Here is a 17,623-nt window from a genome sequence, read left to right as displayed (position 1 = left end):
ACATTTGAAAAAGGGCACGTTTGCTTTCAAGAAAAAAACGGGGCACCCCACCACCCTTTCCTCTTTTTGTTCTACCCACTAGTCACACAGTCCAGTGGCAACACTTATAGCTTAATAATATTAATAATAATATATTCATTTACTGTTGAATTTCCAGCCAGAGTCTCAAACTCCAGTGAAGAGGCACTGTTCACACTGAAGGTTGAGAGCTGTGTGGTGATAAGAGCCCTCGTCGGTTAGTGCACTTCTGCTTTAAAATACCAGTCGCCCTTTGTACTGTGACTGTACATTAAATGAGTTGCTCTATAATTGTATTCATTCTGTCTCATCTCCTGACTTGTCCATTGTTTTCTTTCTTTCTATAATTTCCTTCCACGCCTGTCACTTTGTCTTCATTTCACAAAAATGGAAATTTGACAGAATACAGTGCAGCTGCCGTTAGTTGTGTTCAATCCGCCCTCACTTGCATCTTAACTTGCAGCGTGTGACGTGTGAATCTGAAGCTTTTAAGAAACACAATAGATATATTAATGTCAACTCCATTCTCATCCACTCCATTTGACCCATTTACTTTTTTCACAGTTGTCAGACAGGTAGATGCTGTCAGTGAGTGCAACATCCCATCACTGCAATTACCCATCTGTTAGCGTAATATGCTACAGTATGTGGAATACATGTGTGCTAGATTAATGGTAATGAACTACTTTCTCCTTTGCAGCATCACTGAACTGTGCCACATTCGAGAGCAATTAATAGACAAGCATGCCAATACATTTCCACTTGATGACTGCACTTGTGTTTATGGAAATATTCTTTAAACATACCCTGATTTACATAATGCAAAAGCTCTCAACCATAGCTTACTTAAATTATGCAAATTATTTTGCTGCAAGCCATAGGGGACGTGGTTGGGCCTTTCTTAGAAATTATTTGAAATGGATTTGGGATTAACCCCGTCCTCTCTCTACCGAAACTAACACATTTGTTGAGAACTTTGGTGCAAATTAATGCACATTACTGTAGCTTCTAACATTAAGCATTACTGGCCTCTCTCTCTCTCTCTCTCTCTCTCTCTCTCTCTCTCTCTCTCTCTCTCTCTCTCTCTCTCTCTCTCTCTCTCTCTCTCTCTCTCTCTCTCTCTCTCTCTCTCTCTCTCTCTCTCTCTCTCTCTCTCTCTCTCTCTCTCTCTCTCTCTCGACTTGAGCTTTCCTGTAGCTCATCGTGTATGTGTATGTGAGCAGACATCTTTGCAGGTACTTAGTTCTTACAAACATCCCACAGCACTAAATGTCAGTGGGTCGAGTAATGCAAGGTGAAGCATGGGGTCAAAATGTAACTTTAAGCAGTGTCTATAATAAATAGGTCAGGCAGTCGTCAAGTGGCCATGGTGCACGTTGACCAGCACTATGGGTCATCATGTAGATTTACACAAGGAGTCATAGTTTGGCGGATGATATAAAAGTCAGTGTGCCACCATGTTGTCACCTTTCATCAGGAAAGCACTGGGGACACATAGGTCAGAAGAAATCCTCTAGACCAGTCTGCAGTGATCACCTTACTGAACATTGTGTTTGATGGTGTTGATGTCTAAACTCTATTACCGGTAGTCCCATTAGGAATGTCCTTATGGTGCAAGATTGCGTTTAAATGTGCTTATTCACTTTCTTTCCAAGAGTGAGATGAAACGCTTGATACCACTCCAATGTCTGTGCAGCAACTATGAAGCTGTAGCCAGAGTCGAGAGAGCGTATCAAGGTACAGAGGACCCTCTGAACATCGTACACTATGGGGATGACTTACGGTAGCATGCTAACCTTTTCTGATTAGCACTAAACACAAAGTACAACTGAAGATGGATGTCATTAGGATTGCAGATATTTAGTCACAAACCAAAGTTTGATAAAACTTTAAGGGATCACCAAAGTTATTAATCACAAGGGGAAGATGAATATTTTTAATTTGCTTGCAAATTTCTATTCATAGAGAAGAAAGAAAAAAAATATAGAAGGGAGGCAGCAGCATATGTTGGACACATTTAAGACTGTAACTCAGTGTTTGGAAAGTCACACATGGACAGAACATAGACCACTAAAAGGGAGAAATGGAGCATGAGAGAGTGAAGCATTAAGTGCAAGTATGTGTTTGCATGTTATCAGTGTACGGTGTGAGAGCAGGAAGATAGAAATCTCAATGACGCAAGACAGAGAGGGACACGGCTTACCTCGTTTCTATCTGCACCAGGCAGCAGGTGCAATTCCTGTCCCCATTCAGAGTTTCACGCTGTACATTAATGGCATCAAAGAGCCCTCTGTGACAGTCGTTTCCATTTCTGTTCTGCTCTGCTAGCCACGCTCCACTTCCCCTCCAAAGGGCTGGCACTCTTGAATTCTCTGTTTTACTTCAGATTGATGAAGCCATCTGTCATTTGTTTGAGGTTGTGAGGCAGCGCTCGGCCCTGTACGCGACGTGTTATTTAAACATATGTACAGTACACATGCAGTCAGTCATATGTTTCGTGTAAATAAAATTACATGTATCCTCACATGGCTGTATCTCACAGTTGGTCTGAAGGATATACACAAAACACACCGAAACAAACAACAGAGAGACATTTAGACTAAAAAATGAAGCAGATTCTAAGATACTAAAGAGACACTAAAGGACTTTGAGGTCATAAAAAAATAAATAAAAAGTTTGTTAATCTAAAGGAGATATGATCAGCACACACTATTAACACAAGTCAGATAACAGATGAGACGACTTCTGGCTATGTCACCTTATATACCGTATTCATATATATATACATATATGCACACAAAAGAGGTGTGTACAAAAGAGGGAAACAGCATTTAGATAAATCAGATTTAAATATATATTTAAAAGTACCTGCTTATGTTGCAGCTGTAAAAAAAATAGACAAGAGGAGAGACGTTTTTCCCAGAGAAGACATGAGACGACAAAAATCCCCCCTTGTGTGTTCACTCATCATGAGGTTCTCTTCAAAAGTACAGTCTTTCCCTCCCCTTAGCGTAAAACTGAATTACTTAAGTAAAGTACAAGTACAGTGCTTGAGTTGTACCACTGCCATATTCACCATTTTGTGTTGTGTGTAGTGTACAACCAGTGGTGAAATGCAACTAAGTACTTTTACTCCCACACTGTACTTAAGTCCAATTTGACATACTGGGACCTGTCCATTATATTTCAGAAGGTACTTTTTTCTCCACTTCATTTATTTGACACTTAAGTTACTTTTTACATTTTAAAACACCTATAATTTGATGCAGCATCTACCCCATATACAAATCTATAATTGGCTTCACATTGATGAACTACACTATTTAAATACTCTTACATATTAATTAGAGATATATACAGATTCTTATAATATAACATTAATAAAGACTTAGAATTAGCCATAGCTTTAGCCTACCAGCTGCAACATTAAAGTGATGTACACATTACTGCATCAATAACTATAATCTATCATTATACTCAAATAGGTCACTCTGCGTAGTACATACTTTTACTTTTGGCACTTATAACACATGCCGATTATATTTTTGATGTTAAAAACTTGGCAAGTTATGCACTTTTACTTGAGTAAAATTTGACGTGTTGGGTGTGAGACTGTATTGAATATACTATGTAACAGTGTATTTCTACAGTGTGGTATTGTTAAATACTCTGAGCTTCTCTCCTCTCTGTTTATATCATTCATGTCTCATCAATGCATGTTACTAATTCAACTTCTTCCTGGAGTTGTTTGTGCTTTGTTGTCTCGCAGGTCTCTGCTGTCGTGGTGGTGCCTGCTGCCGTGGTCCTGCATGACGCTTCCTGCTGCTATTATCTCTATTACTCATAAATACTATCACTAGTCTTATAAATTATAATATATTTGTAGCCATAAAAACATCACCAGTAATATATCCCACTGTATCACAGCTGTACCACTACTCATCATTGATCATATTTACCACCATAATTATCATTGTCATATTCCATAACCTTAGCTGTGCTTGTTTCTACTAATCTTGTCGTAAGTCATACTTGCATTAATTTATATATTATTATAGTTACTGTCACTTTTGTGGTTGCTTGCAACTCTGGAAGTGTGTCTCTGTCTGTCTTTGTTTCTCTCTGTCCATCTGTCCGTCTTTTCTCTCTTTCTCTCTCCCTTTCTTCCTTTCTTCTTTCTCAACCAGCGCAGACAGATGTCTGTCCTCCATAGAGCTGGGTAAGCCTGTTAAAGGGAAGGTTTCCGTTGCCACTGTGCTCAAAGGGGGACTTTTGGGTCTTTGTAAATCGTAAATAAACCATTGAGTGTGCCTACTCTGTAAAGTGTCCTGAGATAACTTTTGTTATGATTTGGCACTGTTAATAAAATAGAATTGAATAGAAAATTGAACTTATTACCAAGCCAAAATAAGGATCGGATCACTTCCTACAGACAATGAGAAGCACAGGGTGTTTTATTATGTGGTGCATTGAGGGGACATCAGTATTTTTCTGAAATCCCGGCTGTGGCTCTGCGGTTCACCGTCCACCATTTACCACCAAATACCAAGACGAGACCTCGTGCACTGCCCTCCTCCTCCTCCTGTGGCTCGCGCCCTGCGCCGCGCTCATTGGTTGGCGCGACAATATAAAGTTCCGCAGTGGTTCCCTCGCTCATCGCTGCTCTGCTTCTTCACACTCACTCTGCTGCTGCTGCCCGACTGTCAGGGACGACAGGAACAACAGGAGGATTTACAAAACTTCAGCCAGCATTATACCAACTCTCCTCTCCTCTCCTCTCCTCTCCTCTCCTCTCCTCTCTGAAAGTCCGCACGTGTGATTCAGCCGCACCATGAAGGAAAGAAGACTCGCGCAGCCGTTTGTCGCGAGGTGTAAACTCGTGCTGGTCGGGGACGTCCAATGCGGTAAAACAGCGATGTTACAAGTGCTGGCCAAGGACTGCTACCCAGAGGTACCAGACATATATCTTTTAGAAAGTCGTCTATAGTAATTCTTCTGATTGGAACTGAAATGATATCGAGGATTGAAATTATATTTCATGTTTGCATAATTAATTTCCTCCCAAGGAAGAATAAAAATGAGGTTAATGCTCAGAGTTTTCCATGACTAACGGTATATCATGAGATACTTGTTTTGTGTTTTTAATTGTGTTAGAGACTTCTAGTATGCCAGTTTTTTTTTTATATTTACAGTGATCTTATCTATATTTAAAGGCTATAATTACTATTAATCACACCACTGTAACCGTACCTCTGTAGTTTGTCTTTATAAATTGCTTTTGTGTCATTTCTACTTTTTCCTTATATTATTTTAGTTTTATATAGACTTCCTCTTATTTCAGTCTCTTGTACTTATTTCTGTCCTTGTGCTGCTGCTGCTGTCTTTGGCGATCAATAATCGTCCTATTATAGTCATGGGGAAGCATTGACATACATGTGTGGTAGGCTACATGCTATTAAATGACTATATGCTCTATTTTCACATGTTTAGTTTAGTAACTTAGACAGGGCAATCCTTTCAGCTTGGGGATGGGACATAATCATTGATATACTGCAGGTTAATATGTTTGAGCACAGCTGAACTGTTTTAGTCATTTAAAAATAACAATGCCTCACAAATATGAAGATGTTTGTCTTTTATGTTGTATAATTCTATATTTAACACCTTTTTGCTTTAAATGAATCACCTTTAGATGGATATCTGCTCTTGATTTGATATTGTATGCTCTAACTGATGATTAGTTGAATACATTTCCAGTAAAAGTGTGATAAATGCTCCCTAAAGCCTTTGGTTTACTGTCCATTTCCAGACGTACGTCCCCACTGTGTTTGAAAACTACACGGCCTGTCTGGAGCTCGAAGACCAGCGGGTTGAGCTCAGTCTTTGGGACACATCAGGTGAGAATTATTACCATGATTTAATAAAACGCTCCCTTCTATCCGTCTGCCACTGCCAATTTAAAATGCTCCCCAAGAGCTTGTGTTTGCTGAGAGTCAAGAAGTCAGTTTCAGTGCTGTATTCATGGGCTGATTGGTGGAACTTGTTTACTCTCCTGACAACAACAACACAGTCAGCGTGGAGCCGGGTAATGACTGTAAATGAAGCTGCATCTCATTCATTGTTTTACAAACAGTGTGGTTGTTGTTTGCTCAGACGTCATTATCTGCCAATCCTGTTTTGATGCAGTTAAGCAGCTTTTCACTGGTGTCAAATCTGCTGAGAGATCTTCCCTGTGGTGGATTGGTGCAGGCGGTGGCCCGAGCAAACAAGCCTGTCTGGGCAAGTGGGGCCCAAAATCCACAGTTTTGCATGAATCCTTAATCTTGATGGTCCTAAATTTGTCAGTCTCATCTGTAAGATTTTGAAAATAAGACAGCATTAGCAGTTTATCATTAGTGATAAATCTGTCCTGGAGTGGATGGTTTTTCTTACTGATTGACATTACATCTTTTTTTCCAGTCACTATGACAGTAGGTAGTGTCTGCTCACATGACCCACAAAACATTTAACAGCAACTTGAAATGGGTTTCAAACATTTCAGACATTTTTGAATCCAAAACCAAGAGGAGTGACACTTATGGTTCTCTGAATCGTTTGTATGACGGCTGTAAGTAACAATTCTTTTCATTATCGATTCATCCTTATTAATGAAAAATATACGGAATTAATCATCTATAAAATGTTCAAAAAGCTTCATACTCACAAGTGAGTCAAAGTCCACTGCATCATCATTAACAGACATTTATTTTAGTGAGAAGGTTAAAATCCTATTATATAGATTATTACGTAGATTAAATGGCAAATGTTTCTTGGTTCCACTTTCTCTAATGTGAAGATTTGCTGCTTTTCTCTGTATCTTTGCAAAGTGAATATAATTGAGGTTTGGACTGTTGATAGATATGGATCAATGAATTTGAAATGATAATCTATATTTTTTCATAATTTACAGACATTTTATAGACACAAAGATGAATCCATTAATCAAGAAAACAATCTGTTAATCTTAGTTAAGGCCCCGTACAGTTCAGACAACAATTAGTGGTCTATTGACATAATTAAACCTCAAACATACAGATAAATTATGTAAACAGGATCTGTAAGAAATCCTCTCCAGTATATTTCTTAACAGCGTTGGCTGGGGCACATTGTGCTCTAAAAGGAAGTTGAGCAGTGCCAGTTGGCCTGCAGAGGGGTTGTTTCACAGGGGAGAGGGGGGTGCCTCAACCATGCAGGGGGTGGAAGTGTGTCGGTGTGTGTCGGTGTGTGTGTGTGTCGGTGTGTGTCGGTGTGTGTGTGTGTGTGTGTGTGTGTGTGTGTGTGTGTGTGTGTGTGTGTGTGTGTGTGTGTGTGTGTGTGTGTGTGTGTGTGTGTGTGTGTGTGTGTGTGTGTGTGTGTGTGTGTGTGTGTGTGTGTGTGTGTGTGTGTGTGTGTGTGTGTGTGTGTGTGTGTGTGTGTGTGTGTGTGTGTGTGTGTGTGTGTGTGTGTGTGTGTGTGTGTGTGTGTGTGTGTGTGTGTGTGTGTGTGTGTGTGTGTGTGTGTGTGTGTGTGTGTGTGTGTGTGTGTGTGTGTGTGTGTGAACATAAGGCATAGTGAGGGATACTGAGCGGAGAGATATGCATGACCTCCTCACTGCCTTATGGTGTGTGCGGCTGCCTAAAAAAAAGGTCTTATGTAACTGAAACCAACGCTGAACTAATGTAGGTTTGTGTGTTCATCTCCCACGGAGTAAAAACTTTGTGGACAGTCACCATTTCCAGAAAAAACATTGCATAAGACCTGTTTACTTTTGCAACACACACTAACACAGTTCCTGTCACTCTTTACGTTTGTTTCTTTCCATTCTGTCTTTATTATCTTTATTTATATCAAATAATTGCTAATGCTTATTTTTTTAAAGAAAATATTGGAAAAAACAATTCCAATCTCTGCTTCCTAAAGCCAACTTTGGCACCTCCACGTCTTGTTTTGTCCAACCAACAGTCCAAAACCCCAAAAACATTCAGTTTCAGGGACAAGCACTTTTCAAGCATTACAATGTGTATTTTCAAGTTTGTAAGTTTTTCCAGCACCTAACTGCTGTGGTAAATTACAGTATATTCAGTTTACTGATTATTGCACTTTGTCACATTAACATTAAAAGTTAATAGGCTATAAAGCTTTCTACAGAAGGCTGACGAATCAAAAGATTGTAAGTAGGCTTGGCATCCTATATCACCTGAATTTCAAGCAGTTTCAAGCTATTTGCAAACATTAAAATTCAAGCAACCATAAGAACCCTGCAGTTTACAATCACATAAGATAAAGAAAAGCAGCGAATCCTAATTCAGAAGCTGAAAGTAGAGAATGTTTGGTATTTTTGCACATGGCATCACTTAAAACGATCAACTGCTTACTAAAGTAGTCAATTTGTTTTGTGCCGATCAACTAATTGAATAATCGACCCGTTTCAGCTCTAATAATCACATAATTAAAAAAAAAAAAAGGTGTAGGGCATCTTTTTCTAGTTCACGTAACATCTTTTATCAACACCTCACACAGTCTTAGCTTGTGTTTTGAGTCCATTGAGGGAGAGAGTAGAGAGGGCAGTTTCATTGCATCATAACGTTTGCTCAACTGAAAAGGTTTTGTGTGTTTTTGGTTTGTGTGTTTGTGTGTCCAGGCAGGGGGCTGCTAATGTGTGGGAGGTGGTAGGTGCTCGAAGTTGTGTCCTCTTTAGATCTCTCTCTGCCTCCTCTTTCTCAAGCCTTACATCACCCTGGATAGTTATGTGACGGCTGCTTTGATTCCCTCTCAAACATAAAAAAAGTGTTATTGATAGACTGTAGTTGTATAAGTTGTCCTACTTTTCAGATTTAAGTAAGATATTCTGACAATTCAGAAGGGATTTTTGACCGGCTGTTAAAATAGAGAATTCATTGGTTATGGTAGAAGCTTATTACTTATTATTATTATTATCTACCCCTGAGATAATTACATCGTCTTTCATTTGCAAGGAAAAGCTTCTTGTGCACATTTGGCCCCTGAGGACAGAAGTAGGAAATTAAATCTTAGCGTTGCTGTGTGGGGAGTGATTAGGTGGCAGAGGGAACACAATAGAGAGCGGACATCCTGTCAGTCTGTTTTTAGCACAGGAGCCTTCCTGAGAATTAAAGGAGAGCGTCTACATATAGCTTCTGTGTTTCCTTCACACCGTAATTCACATTCTGATAACGGAGGTGTCGTATATATGAGTCAACGATCAAGGTAGAGTGAGTCTGAGTGAGGTGTTGAATAGTGTATGATGTCATTTTGTGGCTCAGTAGAGATTTGTTGGAGAAGTGAAGTCACTGTTGGTTAATAAAGGCGTTGGCTGTAGTGTCAGAAGTCATGTCAGCGCCTCAATGATGCCGGACCTTCGCTCAGGTGCATTTCCTGGTTTTCACCATGTTTTTTACATACAAGGAATTTGCCCTGGTGATTTTGGTGCATAACTGTCACAATCAAAAAGTATTGCAAGTAAGAAATATTAATATACAATCCAACAAAAAAAGCGAAATAGATGTTTTAAAATTAAGAGGAATAGCATAGCAATGTTGCCAATGATGTGTAAAAGGAGCTTTTTGCGTCACCAAATTTGTGTGACTTGTGCACAAATGAACGACCAGTAATAAAATAAATGTATATTAAATTTGATGCAATAGGTGCACCACAGTAAAGACATAACTTTCAGTGACTATCTGTGGTCATTGCACTGATTTCCCCTCGAATTTAGCACAATTCATCTTTCAATCATGTGGTTTTATTTTCCAACATAATTTGCATCACAAACAGAAATGAAGACCTCGAGCAGGCTTTTTCAGTGACCCAGCTATCTTTTATATTGAATCGTTTTTTTTTTTTAAGAAGGCAGGGACTGAAATGAACAGAAATAGATTAAAATTGGCTTTTTTTGGGGAAATTTCATCCTACAGCACCATGGAAATTTAGTTTCACAGGACATCTGTTAGTTTTTCTGTTATACTCAAACAAAAGTTTGGAAAATAAAGTTTGCTATTGACTAATGGGAAGATGCAGTTGGTACAGAGTTGCACTGACCGTGCCTCAGTGTGTTAGTTTACTTTACTGGAAAAAATCCTTTCAGTGGGAAGGGTGTCAAGCTCTGTGAAATGATTTGCTCTTATCAGTTTGGCAGGGGTAAGTGTGTGACTGTGTTTGTACTGTGTGAAAGTGCGGAGGATGATTGTGATAGAACATTATAACAGTGTCAGCTGGATTCAGATCATAGAAAGAGATAATTAGTTAAGAAAAATTGTGTGCTGTTGCATAAGACACTCCTAAGTGTGTGCCCTGACTGTGTCTCTCCAGGTTCTCCATACTACGACAACGTCAGACCCCTCTGCTACAGTGACTCAGACGCAGTGCTCTTATGCTTCGACATCAGCCGACCGGACACAGTAGACAGTGCGCTGAAGAAGGTATTCATATTATAACCTGCTGCAGTGTCAACACCACAACACCACAATCTTCTAACTTAATTTCACTTGTTGGGTGGAGGTAGTATTCTGCTTGATCAATAATCTGCCCTTCCCCATATTCACTCTTTATAAGTCGTATCATTTACTCATGAGTGCTGCAGGGGGGATGTATTTTTGCAGTCCAACCTGGAAGTTCACATTGTCCTGGTTCGCGCGACAAAAGCCAATGGTTTATGATACTTTGTTTTATGAGACTTACACATTTTGTTCAACAAGATAATAAACACCACTTCTATGATTTCTGAAGAGTAAATGCAGTCGCCAGAAGTAAAAAGCTAACATTAGGTGATAAACAAGCAAAGACGTCAATGTCACCACCACTTGCTTCCAACTGATTTCATATGATCGTATTAAAATTAGATATGATGTTTAAAGCTGAAGTAGGAAACTTTTATAAAAGGAAGTTTTTGTCCTAACTGCTGAAACTGACACTATATACTGCAAGCACTACATGAGACAGATAATCTGTGAAAAAAAGCCTTTTCATCTGCGTGCATCTGGTGCTCCTGATGGCATCTGCAAGATTCCACCGCGTTCGAAAACAACCACTAAGAGCCGAGGAGTCTCTGACGGTGTCAATGGCTGTAAAGTCAGTCAAAGGTGTTTTCAGTAATATATTCTAGCGTACTATTTAGCTGGAAAATAAGGTTTGTCCAGCTGGAGGGGCTTTGTTTTGGCTCAACTTTCTCATTTTACAGCTAAACGGCATACTAAAATATGTTTCTGAAAACACTTTATGTGAGAAATATGCAATACAATAACAAATCTTGATTTATATTTGATCAGTGTTGCCTAATTTGACAGTTTGATTTGAGTTCACGAGCACTGATCACTGACACTGCGTCAGAGACTCCTCGTTTGTTTTCCTTCAGGCACGATGTAAATTACAGATGGCATTAGCAACAAAAGGTGGAGGCAGATTAACAGGAATTTTTCACTGATTATCTGTCTCATACTGTCAAGATGTAGTGAATTTGAGTAAATATTACAAAAACTTAATTTTTATAAAAGTTATAGCTATAATGCACTCATTACTACAAGGGACAGTCTCTTGACACCTGTTTCTCTTCTCCTTGCAGTGGAAAGCAGAGATCCAGGACTTCTGTCCCAGCACACGGATCCTACTAATAGGCTGCAAGACAGACTTGCGCACAGACGTATGCACGCGCATGGAGCTGTCCAATCAGAAACAGACCCCCATCTCTCATGAACAGGTTCGTTCCATGACTGCTCTGTCTTCCTCTGTGTATCTATTTAGGTTTCTGTCTCCTGTCTAGAATGGGTAGTCATAGAAAACCCCCGTTCAACGTACATTTTCCCTTCTCATTGTAGGGTTTGTCCTTGGCCAAGCAGCTTGGAGCAGAGGCTTACCTGGAGTGCTCAGCATTCACATCAGAGAAGAGCATCCACAGTGTTTTTCGTACTGCAGCTCTGGCCTGCATGAACAAACTTAAGACTGCCAGCAAACCGAGCCCTGTCCGCCGCCTCTCCAAGAGACTCCTACACCTGCCCAGCAAGACAGAGCTGCTCTCCTCCACCTTCAGCAAGGACAAGTCCAAGGGCTGCTCCATCATGTGAATGCTGCTGAGATCATGCTGGAGGACTAAAAAACAGAAAGCAAGACCAAGCAGGTGGATTAGCAGGGGTGTGCAAGGGAAAGAGAGCAATGGTTTCTACAAAGCATCTCTCTCCTCTGCAGCATCTGCACCACTCTCCCCGTCAACCACTTAAAAAAAGTTTGCGCAGCTCTCTATATTCAACTCTGACAATGAACTTTTGATAATATCACCAGCATCACAGTGCAGAGACAGAGTGAAACATGTTTGATGTTGAAAATATTTCTAATCTATTAAAATACACAGACCTGACTCCTCACATAAAGGTTGCTGTGAGAGTTTAGATAAGGTCAGTTCCTCCTCTTTTTCCAAGTGGCTGTAAACACTGCATTTGACTGCATTACCCTGATGAGACTCATTTGAAATTCTGATAGCGGTGCCCTTTCCCATCCATCTCTTTATCTGGATTTCTCTTTAAGGTCACGGTATGGGCTGAGTGACGAGATGAAATGTAAAATCTGACAGTGACAGGAAGTGGTACCTACAGAAATGTGGCTTGGGGAATTTAAAACAGCAATCCTCAGAAGAAATTATCCCCCCCCCCCGACCTCCTCACAGTATTTCGTCGGAAATTTAAGCTGACAGTGGCGGAAAAAAGGGGAAAAAAGGGAGGGTTTTGGCACAGCAGCGTGTTCATTTGCAAAGAGGATGAAGTGAGTGCACATCTGAGGGAGCGCAGTGTGACTCAGCGCTCACATGAGCTAAAAACCGTCAAGGGGTTGGACATGCGGTGACAAAACAAACACAAAATCCTAAAGACCGTCTGAGCATGTTCTATTAGCCATTGTCACAGCAGTTTTAATTGATCATTAATCAAAAGGCTTGATTTTGATGTTACAAGCATCATCTCACCGTTCCCCGCTGCTTAATGGATACGAGCTTTCGTTCCAGCTAAAAAAGTAAATTTTCTTTGTCTTTAAAAGATAAAACATGAAAGATTCCCTTTTACACAAACCAAACAGTTTTGTACAAATTTTGTCTTACCAATCTTTGGAGTCCTAAACCCCTAACACAGGCTTAAGAGTTGTCCATTTTTTATTTAACGACATAAAAACGCCAGTAATTAATTCCACTCGTGAATCTTGAAGCTTTACGTTTCCTAAAAAATGTGGTTGGTAACAAGTGGCAAAAGTGACTACAGAGGTCATCACGCCCAGCACGTGGAATATGTTGGAAGCATGAGTACAGAGAGGATGCAATATTTAGAATATTTGTCCCCTGCAATAAAAGCATGAAAGTAGTGGAGGACTTTTATTTTGAAGAACTGCTAGAACCTGACTAAAAGACCAATATTGTCTCCGGTAAAGTCAGGGGCAGTATACAACCTCAAAACCTAAAACAACAGTTGCAATCTGCCTTAAAACGGTAAGAAGAAGAAGAAAATATGCTGAAGTGATGCTTTAATAAATGAAATAAATAAATGCTAACCTACAAGCTATTGGGCCGTTGTTATAAAAATATAATAATCTGAGAATAATAGAATAGGTTGTCTTATAATATTTTAAATTGTCACCCGGTGTTTCTTTTTACATAAATAAAAACATTTCCACCATAAATTGGTGCATAAAAATTCCGGGGGGGAGGAACTATAGATTCCTGTTTAAAGTGGATCCAGCGTAAAAGCATGTCATGGTCTTTTTCGGCATGAAAATACATCAAATAGGCCATCGAGACTTTTCATTGATCACCTATTAACAGAGAAATCCCGGAGAGTTGCTAACAGCCAGACATGGCGAACATGGGTAGCTCGGGGCAGAGCGCTGGAGCATCCAAAACGGCTTTTTCTAACCACTAATGCTGCTCCAAATATCACCAAACCCCTGCAGTTAAAACGAAGCACCAACAACTTAGTTAGCAAACCCGGAGTTTAAAAAAACAAGACTGTTTTACAAGGCTACAAGCTTCCATATTGAGAGGCAGTCCATACAAGTGGATTACCGAATGCACTAGAACGGTTCAGTTCAATGAGGAAAGTATTGAACTGAACACAGTGGTGGTGTGCATGGTGTGGTTTTCTTTTTACTTCTGCTGATTGCATTTACGCTTCAGAAATCATAAAAGCCCATTTCTGAAGATGAGCTTGGTGAAATTCTGCAAAAATCCAGAATCCAATGAAACAATGTCAGGTTGGCCTACACACAAAAACAAAGAACCGTCAGCCCTGCAGCCTGAATAGCTGCATTAACACTAAATGTCCCTGGGAAGATTGGTTAGATGGTTGAATTGAATCACACAAACAGGCTGGTCCTGTCTGGTTCCTTTTTTATGCTTTAAAAATATTTTCATTTTATTTTTCAACTTCCCTGGAAAAGTATTCTTGGCATTTTACCGTTTGTTAAATAGCTTTTTTCCCCCTGAATGTTTCTACGTTCTTGTGTCTTTTCGTAGCTGTTGATTCTTGTTGTTCTTGTATTCACTCGAGTCTTCTGGCATTAGCGGCTGTTGACAGCTCAGCTAATGGAGGACCTGATGATTTGTAGGTCTGCACAGAGAAGCTCGGAGTTCTCTGGATGTACAGAACACTGGGATTTTACGTGTTGCCTGGCAACAGTGTGAGCAGGGGCAGGCCTGAGCAGGGAGAGAGGGAGGGATGGCTCTCCGAGAGGGCGCCTCACCTTTTATTTGTAGCATTAGACAGAAGCCACTGCGAAGGTGACGGCTGGACATTTCAGGGAGCGGCGGACTGCTCATGATCTCCACATGGTTTTAAAGACCCCACGCTGGCAACCGCTACAAGTGGGTTGTTGGAAACTCCATGACATCTAAAGCATCTCTCTGTAGCGCTGCTTCAGCTGTTAGAGTTCAAACAAGCTCCATTTGGTTCAATATACAGCCGTCATTTCACTTTTTCTCTCTTTGCTGTTTTTTTTTTGACAGACTTGCTTTGTTGTACATATTCTTCCTAATAAAAGTGTTTATTACAAATCCCTTAAAAGAATGTTACTGAAACAAAACAAAAAAAAATGTTTGTTTCAAGTTGCCTATTATGGCTTTAAATTATGGACTGAATTCTGTATTTCTTATTGTCATACGCTACTTTCTTTAAATCTTTATTTAAATAAATATGTCTGAACTTCATTTACAAGTCAGTGTTTATTTACCTGCATTAATCCCATTATAAATAGAGCTTTGATGGATGTACTCATCACTGTTTATGGAGAAATACACATGTTGTGTTGCACCTTTAGAACTTCAAAGCACTGTACTTGATATTCAGAGCATTAATATCGCAGCAAACATGTAAAACGTGTTATTTCACATAGTGGGGTGAGAGCTGTGTGGAAGCAATCCTAGTCCACTTTTTCAGTATTTCAAGTAGAACGAACACCTTTAAGAAACAGAAACAGCACTTGCACATGAGTTTAAGAGCCGTATCAAATCAAAGAACAAGAGATTATCCTTGGGTAATTTAATCAAATTCAAGGCTCCGCGAGAAAGAGAAGGACTGATAGCTCGTCTATCTTGTCTTAAGAAAGAATGATAACATACTCATTTGTCAGGTCAAGAACACAGTTCACGTCACACTATTGAGTCCATGATACAGAGAAAACATAATGTTATATTTTATGTCTCAATGAAGAGGCCATCTAATTCTGACTACAGTTCCCGGTGTTTAACTATAGCTCTACAGAATAGTACAAATGCCACCACTTTAAGCTCAGGTTTGCAGTCAGGTTTGTATTCATATAGATTTCTGGACATCAAACAGAACATTTTTTCAGTTTCTAAGGACTGTGTGCTATTAGATGATGACGGCAGCTACACAGTATGGTGTCAAAACAAGCCTATGGATGTTATGCTGTACCACTGAAGCATGAACACTGCCTTAAGGGATCAACCCTCCCCCTACACACACACAAACACACAGACACACACACACACACACACACATACACACACACACACACACACACACACACACACACACACACACACACACACACACACACACACACACACCCAATGCCACATGGATACATCATGTTACATACATTATTAGTTTTGAAAACTTGCCACTTGTTTTGTTTGGATCTGTCGTTGGATTACCATGCTATCCTACTTGAGCAGCCCAGGATTGGCTTGCACCAGCTATTTATAAATCCTTCACAAAGTGTAAAGTCCTTCCTAAGGTCTTATTAGCTAGTGATTTAGTAAACTATGTTTTGAAATTAGGAAATGTCTTAAGGCTTAAAGTAATAACATGGTTAAAGACTTAAGTAATGCATAACTAGCATAACAAACTATACCCTCCCAAAACAACACACACATATATATATAAAGTATATGTAAAACTATATTAACTATATTAAATAAACTTAACTGACAATCTTTATTCCCATTATTATAAATACATGGAGACAAAGATTCTTCAGTATAAAGTGAGAGGGAAATCTAATTAAGCTAACATTATTTGGGCACATAACATTTATTCATTTCAGGCTTTAAACTATTGTGTTTTCTGTGAAATGTAATTGAATGTCTTCCTAGTTTACATCATTATTAAACAGCATTTTGATTAAGTGTCAGGAGAGTGTTGACCATGTTGTGCTTATTACATTCGTCAATCTTAATGGGTCATAACGTTAGCCTAGCAGCAAGCTAAAGCGAGTTCTGTAAATTAGCCAGTTCAGTGAGCTAACCGTCAAAAACATTTTGATAAGTGTGGCACCTTTAGAACTTAAAAATGTCACAATTTTAGATTTAATGTGTAGCACACACGTGCTATAACCTTAAAAAAATATCTTTTTGGGAGGGCAATGTAAAAAACTACAGTATATTAACATTTGTTAGTGCACAAGAGCCAAGTAACGTTAGCCTAGCAAGCTAACAGCTCGCAGGGCCTTTCCGTATGGTCTCGTAAGCCTCTGCCTTTGCTGATTTAATTCAGAATTTTGTAAGGGTTACGGGTTAGGGTCAGGGTTAGGGGGTAGTGTTAGGGTCTACGTGGACTATTTGCCGTGGAATTTGGCACTGATTGTCGAAAAAATAGCAGACCGGGGAAAAGGGTCCGATGTTCCCCCGTCTCATACAAAGCGGGGAACATAGGTACGCTCCCCAGTTTGCTATACGTTACACCTGGGAGTCAGTTAGTGAGTGTAAATATTAAGAAACAACTAATCTCTACTTGGTAGGTCTAACTAGTATGTGTGGTGCAAACCATAATTAAATAACACGTATAAAACATTTGTGTAATTTAAACATTGTATACTATACTACACTACTGACTAAGGATATTTCAAACTAGAGTATTAATGCTACTTTTCTCTCCACAGCTACTGCTGTTTTTGCCATTTCCCTTTCTCTTGATTTTTCTTATGTAAGCAGCCATCCTCCCTGACCTCCGTTACTGTGTTTGCTTAGTCTTTCCCTCGACTGATATTGGCTTTTATCAGGATCTCCGTGGCTGCGTCCTGCCCACTGATGATACGACGCAGATGAAGTAGCTGAATGTTTGCCATTCCTGAACTATCACAC

At 39.6% G+C, this 17,623-nt stretch overlaps 1 protein-coding gene across 1 annotated transcript; it reads left to right on the top strand.

Moving 5' to 3' along the window:
* Positions 1-4,830: 4,830 nt before the first annotated feature.
* LOC310951657 (rho-related GTP-binding protein Rho6-like) lies at positions 4,831-13,028 on the top strand. Its single transcript, XM_083919985.1, has 5 exons — positions 4,831-4,969; positions 5,828-5,915; positions 10,363-10,472; positions 11,612-11,746; positions 11,865-13,028. The coding sequence occupies exons 1-5, from the start codon at positions 4,850-4,852 to the stop codon at positions 12,108-12,110; spliced, it is 699 nt and encodes a 232-aa protein (XP_083776111.1). The 5' UTR covers positions 4,831-4,849; the 3' UTR covers positions 12,111-13,028.
* The last annotated feature ends 4,595 nt before the right edge of the window (positions 13,029-17,623 follow it).

The sequence above is a fragment of the Echiichthys vipera genome (genome assembly GCF_963691815.1).
Source record: "Echiichthys vipera genome assembly, chromosome: 9".
Taxonomy (NCBI): domain Eukaryota; kingdom Metazoa; phylum Chordata; class Actinopteri; order Perciformes; family Trachinidae; genus Echiichthys; species Echiichthys vipera.
The sequence above is the reverse complement of the archived record's forward strand: the minus strand, read 5'-3'. Positions and strand labels throughout refer to the sequence as shown.

Excerpts from the sequence above, each read along its gene's own strand:
- LOC310951657 (XM_083919985.1), top strand. The coding sequence starts at position 4,850 with ATGAAGGAAAGAAGACTCGCGCAGCCGTTTGTCGCGAGGTGTAAACTC. Across the intron at positions 10,473-11,611 it reads TAGACAGTGCGCTGAAGAAG|TGGAAAGCAGAGATCCAGGA; the intron begins GTATTCATATTA and ends TTCTCCTTGCAG. Across the intron at positions 11,747-11,864 it reads CCCCCATCTCTCATGAACAG|GGTTTGTCCTTGGCCAAGCA; the intron begins GTTCGTTCCATG and ends TTCTCATTGTAG.